The 11,065-nt window shown below is 35.0% G+C and overlaps 2 protein-coding genes across 3 annotated transcripts; both read left to right on the top strand.

The window, feature by feature from the left end:
• The first annotated feature begins 459 nt into the window (after positions 1-459).
• LOC126689256 (glutamine synthetase leaf isozyme, chloroplastic) lies at positions 460-6,398 on the top strand. 2 transcript variants are annotated; one of them, XM_050384384.1, is made up of 14 exons: positions 460-627; positions 1,697-1,969; positions 2,070-2,109; positions 2,238-2,341; positions 2,422-2,470; positions 2,579-2,685; positions 3,020-3,107; positions 3,221-3,349; positions 3,435-3,509; positions 4,287-4,340; positions 4,432-4,469; positions 4,862-5,021; positions 5,121-5,181; positions 5,923-6,398. In XM_050384384.1, exons 2-14 carry the CDS (start codon positions 1,716-1,718, stop codon positions 6,060-6,062), a joined length of 1,299 nt encoding a protein of 432 aa, XP_050240341.1. In that variant the 5' UTR covers positions 460-627; positions 1,697-1,715; the 3' UTR covers positions 6,063-6,398. The 2 variants fall into 2 exon arrangements, with proteins under 2 accessions (XP_050240341.1, XP_050240342.1); XM_050384385.1 differs by lacking the exon at positions 460-627 and adding an exon at positions 1,326-1,347.
• Positions 6,399-7,180: 782 nt separating this feature from the next.
• LOC126689257 (membrane protein PM19L) lies at positions 7,181-8,485 on the top strand. Its single transcript, XM_050384386.1, has 4 exons — positions 7,181-7,371; positions 7,467-7,686; positions 8,029-8,074; positions 8,152-8,485. The coding sequence occupies exons 1-4, from the start codon at positions 7,245-7,247 to the stop codon at positions 8,266-8,268; spliced, it is 510 nt and encodes a 169-aa protein (XP_050240343.1). The 5' UTR covers positions 7,181-7,244; the 3' UTR covers positions 8,269-8,485.
• Positions 8,486-11,065: the final 2,580 nt, after the last annotated feature.

Here is an 11,065-nt window from a genome sequence, read left to right as displayed (position 1 = left end):
GAATTCTACATACACAATAATAAATAATAATAGTTTTTTTAGTGACATAAATAATAATATAATAGTTGTAAAAAACAAAATTTCATGAGTTGGCTAATAAATTATAGAGACCCCAATGTAAAATTCTACACAAACCATGTCCTTGTCAATTTGAAAATTGAAAAAACATATTATATCCAAGTCAAGGGCTTTAAAGTCTTAAATAAATCATAATCTAGAGTCTAGGCCATGACTATATTTTCAAACCACATTATTTATCAAAAAACAAATATGCAAATCCTCATTCAAGATTTTAACTTTACAAAATTAAAAAATAGACTGTGAAATGGTGTAGAGAATGAGGTAAGATTGGACGAGGGAAAAAGCTTTGAGGGTTGAAAAAAACACCTTATCCCAAAAAAAAATGTTAATATAATCCAAACCTCTCTTGGTGCCCCTAAAGAGACCAACAGCCATTTTCCTCCATTCATACCACACCCCTATCTAGTTAGGAAAAGCCAAAATACCAACAGCTACTATAATTTATAAACACTCCTCACCCAAATACCCACTTGACTCTCTCTCTCTCTCTTCCCTTCCTCTGAAGGCAATTCCTGCAAAACCCACCAGCCATTTGGCATTCCTGAGGTATGTTCATTACCCTTATCTTTGATAACCTTTTCTTTGTTCAAAGATTTAATTTTTAAAGTAATGAGATGATGGGTTTATCAGACTTCTAAGGAAAAAACTAACAATGTCAGTTTGGTCATATACTTTTCCAACTTTGCCACATGTCAAAATCCCAGTTTCTTCAAGCATATACATATATTTTTTTGGGTTTATACTTTATACATTTTGTATTTTCTTCAACTATAGAATTCAAGCCCAAATGCTTCAATAATTAGGCCTGTTTATGGAGTTTTTTGAGCATTGTCTTCATTTTCATTTTTGTAATATTCCATAGTTAATCCAGAAGTAAAATTTTTATTGCAACTAAAAGTGAAAAAAAAAAAAGAAAAGAAAAAGAAAGAAAGAAAAAGCACACAAGTTGAGGCCCTTTTGCTCAAAGTAGTTGGTGAGGTGACCTTTTTTTGAGGACGATTCCCATGCAGGTTGGTCCACATGAGGCACTACTGTGTAGGTGCCTTTTATTTTTTTTATTTTTTCTCAATCAGTAGATGCCAATTCTTAGGATAGACTCGTAAAATAATTGGCCACAAAGTCAACTATGTTGAACTTCATATTTGTGGATTACAATTTTTTTCCAAATTGTCCTTCACAAATGTTAAATTTTCTTATATTCATTTTGTAGTTGTGTGTGACTTTTTTTTATAACCAATTCTACTGCTTAATTTTACTCCAGCTCAAGTGAGTCTGATTTTTTAACTTTAGATTTTTTTTTTTCCCTCCTCTCTAAAGGTCATGTAAGTTACTGGGTATTCATATCTCCATGATAATTATAAACGATGATTTACAACAAAACATATGATGAGAAAGAGAGATGCATACTTATCAGTTGTTTAGGCATTCATTTTACTTGACATGTCATCATATTCATAACACTGTGATGTGATGGTCTTGGTTAGAATTATTGAGTTTGCTTTAGTGAAAATTGATGAGAACCATATTGCATCACAGTTCATCATTCAACATCTTTCCAATCTATTAAACTTTTTAGTCTAAATCCAAAGCCTTTTTTTTTTTTTTTTTTTTCCAGATTGGGGAGCAACTGAAACATGGCGCAGATTTTAGCACCCTCTACACAATGGCAGATGAGAATCACAAGGAACTCAGTGAGTTCAAGTCCCATGACAACAAAGATGTGGAGTTCTCTATTGTTGAAACAGAATAAGAAATGGTCATCTAAAAGCTCAGCTAAGTTTCAAGTTTTTGCTGTGAAGTCTGAAAATGGTACTATCAATAGGATGGAAGATCTACTAAATTTGAACCTCACTCCATTTACTGACAAAATTATTGCTGAGTACATTTGGTACATGTTCTTTCTAATTTATATTTGTAACTTCTGGTTCAGCTCACTCCATGTGAGCACTCCTTTAAATATAAAATAATCTGAGATAATTTTGAAACAGGATTGGAGGGACTGGGATTGATCTGCGTAGCAAGTCAAGGGTATGATAATGTTAATGATATGATAAAGTGGAACATGTGTGTGCATTGTTTCTCAATGTTTGAGTTTTATCATAGTTCAACATGTTGAAAATTTGAGTTTGTTGTTATCTTATTTTCCAAATTTTCAGACTATTCCTAAACCTGTTGAACATCCATCTGAGCTTCCCAAGTGGAATTATGATGGATCGAGTACTGGTCAAGCACCGGGTGAAGATAGTGAAGTAATTCTATAGTAAGATCTTCATGGCAATATGATATGTATATTTTGTAAGTCTTTGTTTGTAGCATAAGTTGACCTAATACTTTCTCCAGCCCTCAAGCAATTTTTAAGGATCCTTTTCGTGGTGGTAACAATATCTTGGTAAGTAACTAGTTAGTTCAGAAGATATTGTATTAATAATCATATTTAATTACCACTCTGAATTTGTTTGCATTTAATTGATATTATGTCTTGTGCTTAAAAAAAAAGGTAATTTGTGATACATACACGCCAGCAGGCGAGCCTATCCCAACAAACAAACGTCACAGGGCTGCTGAGATCTTCAGTAACAAGAAGGTTGTGGATGAAGTTCCTTGGTGAGTCTGTTTATCTTGGCGTTCACTGCCGCATACTTCATAATCAAATCGTTGGCTTTCTCCATGTTTCCTGTGTGTGTGTGTGTGTGTGAGAGAGAGAGAGAGAGAGATTGCATCCATTCTACTATGTTTAAAAGGTGTGATATACTTGCAGACATATATTTTTAGTACATTGCATGTATTTTTAGTTGAACAATGATTATATATAGGGTTCCTGAAGTGAATATGTATATGCTAATACATGGTGATTAAGTACCATCCTCATATACATTTTAGTTATTGAAATGTATTTTAAGAGAAAACTTTGATGATGATTTCTGACTAATTATCTCAGGTATGGGATAGAGCAAGAATACACCTTACTTCAAACAAATGTGAAATGGCCATTAGGATGGCCCGTTGGAGGCTATCCTGGTCCTCAGGTACTATCAATTTGTATTCACAAATTATGATTATAGGGTTCTGCAAATTTGATTGTATGATTTTAGTATGTGACATGAATTCAATGTATATGATACTTTTAAGTTTGTCTCAGGGTCCTTACTACTGTAGTGCCGGGGCAGACAAGTCATTTGGCCGTGACATATCAGATGCTCATTACAAAGCTTGCTTATATGCTGGAATTAACGTCAGTGGCACCAATGGGGAGGTTATGCCCGGCCAGGTTCTCCTCTCACTCTCCTCTTTCATATCTTGCCTATGAACTCATGTAATGTTTGTCACTATTAATTTTTGTGATTGCCTTGCAGTGGGAGTATCAAGTAGGACCTAGTGTGGGAATTGAAGCTGGAGATCACATTTGGTGTTCAAGATACATTCTTGAGGTAATTCATTTCTAATTACTTTTGGGTCTATGAAACTGCAGAACCTTATGAAAAAGTATAAAGACTGCAGGTGCCACTTCAATGAAGAAAGACCTCTTTTTTTTTTTTTGGATATCAATGAAGAAAAGACCTTAATGGCTACAAATAATCAGTTAGAAATATTCGATACGTAAAATTGTGTGTGACTATAAATCTAAAGAAGTTCCATTTTGCTTATCCTCATGCTAGACAAATTTGAAAGTGCTATGCTAGAGAAATATTAAGTCAAATGATATCTTATTGCTCTTAGCCAATGGGTATTGAGTTTGGATCCATGATAATGATATCATTGTATAAGAGACTTTCTATCAAGGATGTGATTAGCTTTTCTAATTGAATCCTCCCCTTCTCTAAATGAACCAAAAAAAGAGTTGAATATGATAGAGCAGCTAATAATAAGAAACTGTTTCTATGAAATTGTTCTTGATAGCGCCATGAAGAAGAAATTTTTCTCTTTGTTTTTTCTATTCTTTTTTGTATTTTATACTTTTGGTGCTTCTTTTTGAACCTGAAAGGTGGTTATTATTACAAATAAATAGTTCACAGCCATAAGTAACATATACTGGATCAGATATCAACCATGTTGCCAATGAGTTGTGGGACTAGTAGATGATGACTTGCCTATGGTATCCATTTGTTCATATGATCGTGTGTTTTAAGAATCGTCTTGTGTGTCTTGGTAGGTGGGTCTGTTCTACCATTAAGTTACTCATATTTTGTTTCTCCTCTGTCTGACAGAGAATTACTGAACAAGCTGGTGTTGTTCTCTCACTTGATCCAAAACCAATAGAGGTAATAAACCTCTATTATACAACCTTCCTATCTTCATATGAATTAATTAGATAAACTGATAAAGCTCTCTTTGAATTCTTTGTATTGACAGGGTGATTGGAATGGTGCAGGATGCCACACCAATTACAGGTTTTTGTTTTCCATCTCTTTCCATTTTTGCTTCATTTGGTATCTCCTCTCTTCAAATATAATCCTCTCTCCCACTTTGAGTGTTTCACTTTATGTTTTACCAATCACAATTTGTTACAAGTACCTTCCCCCCCCCCCCCCCCCCTTTTTTTTAAAGTAACCAAGGTTCAAAATGAGCAAAAAAAAAAAAAAAAAAAAAAAACACATGACATACCGCAATTGGTGAAGCATAAAGTGGAACACTAAGAGTGGGACAAAAGATTTTTATTGCCTCTCTTCAGGCTCAAAAAGGGGAATAGAGAGGGACATGGTTCTATTAAGGAAATCACTAATATGCATATATGGAAATGGTGCTAATTCTATGAAATTTTGATTTTATCATTATTTCACAGTACAAAGAGCATGAGGGAGGATGGAGGCTTTGAGGTTATAAAGAAGGCAATTTTGAACCTGTCACTTCGCCACAAAGAGCATATTAGTGCCTATGGAGAAGGGAATGAAAGAAGGTTAACTGGAAAGCATGAAACAGCCAGCATTAACACATTTTCTTGGGTACGCTCTTCTCCAAACCCATTTCTAACTTAAGACAATTAGAGATGGACATATTTTCATACTTCTATTAATAAAATCTCTTAAAAATTCTATATGCAGGGAGTGGCTAATCGTGGTTGCTCGATACGTGTGGGGCGTGAAACTGAGCAGAAAGGCAAAGGTACCACTTTAGCAGTACCACAACAATTCTCTTGAAGGCTCTAATTAATTGATAGGGAAAAAACAGAAGATGATTTCAAAATTCAAATATTATCATAATTTAAATCCAAAGAAGACCTGTGGTTTTTTGTCATCTAGCTTTATGATTCTCCAAAGGGTAGGAACATTTTCTTTACCCAAAAAAAGGGCAGGCAACTTCAGTCATGGACTGAAGTTGATGAAACAAACATATCAAAAGCGTACATGACTTAACAATTAACATTCTCAGAAGGAATTCTTTTTTAAACTAGAACAAATTTATATGAAAATGTAGGGAACCTTTTTAAAGAAGAGCCTTTTGGACTCGTCTTTAGCCAATAAAACCTATGGACAACTAACCCCACTCACCATAACTAGTTGCTAGGTAATTTAGGGGCATTCACCCTTGACTAGCTAAGCAATTTATACTCATGTCCAAGAGCAGCTATAACAAATATGTTATCAATTAATACTGCAAATCATGTCAGTCACTGTTAATAAATCTGGAATGACATAACTATATGTATAAATCTTTACAAAGTCAAATTGATTGCATTTGTTTCAAAATTCATAGTACTCTTTACCCTATGTTGCTATCTCTATTTGCTTTCTGACTATTCCATGGATTTCTTTTCCCCAACTTTTTAAGTTTTGAACTTTTGAATCCTAAAGTTTTCTCTGTTTTGATTGCTAAACCTTTTGATATTGCCTACTATTGTGTTAGGGTACTTGGAAGATCGGCGTCCAGCTTCAAACATGGACCCTTACACTGTGACCGCACTATTGGCAGAAACTACAATTTTATGGGAGCCAACACTGGAGGCTGAAGCTCTAGCTGCTCAGAAGCTGGCATTGAATGTTTAAAGTCTATTTGTTCAGCATAACCTGAAGACATTGAGAAAGAAATTACTGGGAATTAGTTAGCCCACATGCAGGGAAGCTTTTTCCCTTCTAGATTTGTTAGAGCAGATCTTTTGTAAATAAGGGTCATTAAAGTGAGTGATTGTTCATGCCCAAGCTTGTAGAATGGCTTATCAGGTGTAAGACATCCTGCATCATGAATACATTTGACAGCTGTTGGGCATATCACTTGGGATGTCTGCACCTTCAATGTTCTCAGACTTGGTTCTTCTATGATGTTCATACCATTGAATTGTGTTTTTTCTTGGCTGAATGAATTGTGGACTGTATCTTTAGCAATTTTCGTCTCTTTTTATATTTCAAAAAAGCATGTGAATATAAGTGGCACTCATCTATTGGGGTGCAAGGACATAGATTTGGCCATATCAGAATGTTGACAATGATGATAGAAACATGAAATGTGGACGTTATCTTGGAGCTTGAACCTAGCTATAACTAAAATTCTTTTATTCATATATCCTTTCTTGGCAGCCAAAAAAGCATCAGTATCCAGGAAATGTTAAACAGCTTATTGGGCATGATTGGTTATAACCGTCAATGATGGACTTGGAATGAGCCCTCATGATCTTATGACATCTGTTCCATGATTATTGCCTTCACTATCAGTTCAAGACACCCATGGATTTTCATGTATGAAGGGATTTGATGACAAGAGATAGTTGAGCTAATTGGGACCTGTATAAACTAATCAATTTCAATACAGGATACCTCAAACCAAGAAAAGGAATACAGGGGAAGTTTATTCTTTTCTTTTGTTTGATTGGTCAGGTAAAGATATTCCTGCCAAACTGATGTCCTGCAGATTTAATAATATAAATAAACCAGAGAATCTAAGTTTTACGACCAGGGAAATTGACAAAAATTCTTTTTCCTTCCATGAGGCAAGCCCCTCAATGGAAAGGAATTCAAGCGGTTTCTTTGAATTAAAGACACTCCATTTAAATAATGAAAAGCAAAGGAACACACCAAAAAAAGAAAAAAGAATATATGACTGGACCACCCCCATCTGGCATTGTTTCCTTGTAAGATAAAGAACAAGTCCTTGCTTATATATTCCTCTCCTGATATCAAAAAGGGTAACCCAGTTCAAGTTTTTGCGTTTCTTAAATATAAACATCAAAATCCATGGCTGCTGGAGGTTCCAAATCAACAGCCACCATTCTCCTAATCCTCAATCTTATTTTATATTTTGTCGTAACTGTGATTGCTTCATGGGCTATAAATCATGGGATTGAAAGAACTCATGAGACAGGTAACTAAATTTGTTTTGACATATTAAACTTAGTCAGCCATTGTCATCCTCTCACTGTTATAACTTATGGTAGCATCTATATATGTGCATTGCAGCATCTGTTTTGTCAATTCCAGCTCGCATATTTCCAATTTACTTCCCAGTGGGAAATATGGCGACCGGTTTCTTTGTCATTTTAGCACTCCTTGCTGGTGTTGTGGGCATGGGCACCTCACTTACTGGCCTCAATAATGTTTCTCAATGGAATGAACCCAACCTATTTGCAGCAGCTGACTCTTCTCTTGTAACTTTGTCACTCACTATATTTGCCATGGGGTATATAAATTATTCTGCTCTTTTCTATTCCTCTTATATAACGTGACATAGAACACGACAATTCTTGAAAAATTAGGACATGATACAGTAGGATACGACAATTAATATGTAACTTTAGGTATATTTTCTTTACTTATAGGCAAATTTTGTGTTTATTTTAAGTTTTCAAAATAAATAACAACTATCAAGTATCAAAATCTTTAAAATCATATTTAAAATCAAAAAATATTTTTTTTTAAACAGTTTTTTTGGGGAGTGTGTGTCAAACACGTCAGAGATTTCTTAGTCTCTTTATATTCCTTGTATTTCTTTCAATTTCTAATATTGAGCTGAATGTTACAGATTGGCATGCAAAGAGATTCAACATGGATGGACAGATTCATACCTGGTAAGAATTTTTTATTTTATAACCAGAGAAAAATAAAATTAAGGACAAGTATAATATTTTTGTGTTATAATATGCAGAGGACTCTAGAAGTCATCACCATAGTTGTGAGTGCAACACAACTGTTCTACACGGTTGCTATCCATGCTGGGGTTGGAAGTGTTTCAAGACCAAGACACTATGGTGGAAGAGTTTAAGCTACAGTGCTTATGTGTTGATTCTTTTTATAAAAGTGTATATCCATGATGATTGTGGAATAGTATTGTGAGTGATTTTCTTTTTATATGTTTCTTTCTCTTTTTGGGTGAGGATTTCAAGTGCTGGTTGTAAAGTCCATTGTGTTGATCTTAATTATACAATGTAAAGTGTGTGATTTTATTTCATCCTGACAAATAAATCAAGGCTTTTCCTGTATGCATCTATATCTTTTCATTCACCGAACACTATTTAATTACAGGCCATAACAGGTTTATATATATACAAACACAAATACATATGATTGTGTTATAAAACTTGAGTGGAGAATTATTGTAACTTGTTAATGTTGATTAAAGTGGATTATTCGGAGTTTGATGTGTGAATCTAGGCTTGGTGCTAAATTATGTAGATCTGGAGTTTGAGACTCCACATTACATATCTTGTTAGCATATCCTTGGTCTTTGTTGTGGCTTACATTTATTACCTTTGTATTGGTACTTTTTTTGTTGTTGAGAAATTTGTGTTGGTACTTGGTAACACTTGCTTTATCATATTGGTTGAGACTTTGCTCTTGCAAAATAATTTATAGATTGCTCACCCAAATACCCACTTGACTACCTCTTTCCCTCTCTCTCTCCCTCCCCTTCCTGAAGGCAATTCCGGCAAAACCCACCAGCCATTTGGCATTCCAGAGGTATGTTCATTACCCTATCTTTGATAACTTTTTCTTTGTACAAATATTTGTTTTTTAAAGTAATGTGCTGATGGGTTTGTCAGACTTCTAAGGAAAAAGAGTAACAATGTCAGTTTAGTCATATATTTGGGCCAAAATGGCCCATTAGCATTAATTTTTGAAATATTTAGCAACAGAGCACTGTTTCGGAAATAATTAGGGAAATACCACTTTTTCTGGTACTCGAGCTTGGTGAGCTCGAGTACCATCTTTTCATTGGTCAAACATCTTCTCAAAAAAAAAAAACGCCGCTATAGGGCCCGAAAACGTCACTATAGGGCTTAAAACGCCACTATAGGGCCCCTTGAACATGTTATGGGGACTTGTAAAAAATTTTGCAGGAAAACGCCGCTATAGGTCCCAAAAACGTCACTATAGGGCTTAAAAACGCCACTATAGGGCCCCTTAACCTGTTATGGGGACTTATAAAAAATTTTGCAGGAAAACGCCGCTATAGGGCCAAAAAACGTCACTATAGGGCCCCTTGAACCTGTTATGGGGACTTATAAAAAAAATTTTGCTGGAAAAGGCCGCTATTGGGCCCGAAAACGTCACTATAGGGCTTAAAAACGCCACTATAGAGCTCCTTGAATATGGGGCGACAATGGATTAAAAAAACATGGTACTCGAGCTCGGCGAGCTCGAGTACCAGAAAAAGTGGTATTTCCCTAATTATTTCCGAAACAGTGCTCTGTTGCTAAATATTTCAAAAATTAATGCTAATGGGCCATTTTGGCCCATATATTTGCTTAACTTTGCCACATGTCATATATATATTTGTTTATTTTGTTTATTTTGGGTTTATACTTTAGACAATAAATGCCATAAACTGCAAGTCCTGCAGTAGAGCCCAGGTCTAGAAAGGACATAGAATTGGCCATATCAGAATGTTAACAGTGATGATAGAAACATGAAATGCGGATGTTATCTTGGAGCTTGAACCTAACTATAACTAAAAGGGGTTTACTAACATGTGCCCTTAGAGCATGTTAAATGGCTTATTGGGCATGATTGGTTATAACCGTCAATGGTGGACTTGACTTGGAGTGAGCCCTCATGATCTTATGACATCCGTTCCATGATTATTGACTTTTACCATCGGGTCAAGATACCCATGAATTTTCATGTGTGAAGGGATTCGATGACAAGAGACATTAGTAGCTGAGCTAAGTGTGATCTATATAAACAAATCAATTTTAATATAGGATACCTCAACCAAGAAATGGTATAGAGGTGAAGTTTATTCTTTTCTTTTGTTTGATTGGTCAGGTAAAGATATTCCTGCTAAACTGATGTCCTGCAGATTTAGTGTGCGTTTGGGAAGCGTGTTTGCGTTTCCCAAACGCACGTTTTTCGTTTTCAGCTCTTTTTTTTTTTTTTTTTTTTGCACGCATTTCTGGCCAATTTTTTTACTGTTCAGTCACTGTTGCAATTACTGTTCATGAACAGTAGCCGCAATATTTGATTTTTTTCATGAACAGTGCACACCATGCACTGTTTACGGACCCACAAATTACACTTTTCAGCCATTTTTTCATTAAAAATGGGTCTCACGGTACTATTCACACATTTAAAAATTATTTTACTAAAGTGTTTTTCAGTTTCAGTTTTCAGTTTTCAGTTGTATCCAAATGGACCCTTAATAATGTAAAATAAACAAGAGAATCTTAGTTTTACGACCAGGAAAATTGACAAAAATTCTTTTCCTTTCAATGAGGCAAGCCCCTCAATGGAAAGGAATTCAAGCTGTTTCTTTGAATTAAAGACACTTCATCCCAATTATGAAAAGCAAGGGAACACACCAAAAAAAAAAAAAGAATATATGACAGGACCACCCTCATCTGGCAATGTTTCCTGCTAAGATAAAGAACAACTCCTTGCGTATATATTCCTCTCCTGATCTCAAAAAGGGAGACCCAGTTCAAGTTTATCCGTTTCTTAAAATTTAAACATCAAAATCTATGGCTTCTGAAGGTTCCAAATCAACAGCCACCATTCTCCTAATCCTCAATCTTGTTTTATATTTTGTCATAACTGTGATTGCTTCATGGGCTATAAATCAC

The sequence above is a fragment of the Quercus robur genome, chromosome 6 (assembly GCF_932294415.1).
Source record: "Quercus robur chromosome 6, dhQueRobu3.1, whole genome shotgun sequence".
Taxonomy (NCBI): domain Eukaryota; kingdom Viridiplantae; phylum Streptophyta; class Magnoliopsida; order Fagales; family Fagaceae; genus Quercus; species Quercus robur.
Note: the sequence above shows the minus strand (reverse complement) of the source record. Positions and strands in the feature narration are given on the sequence as shown.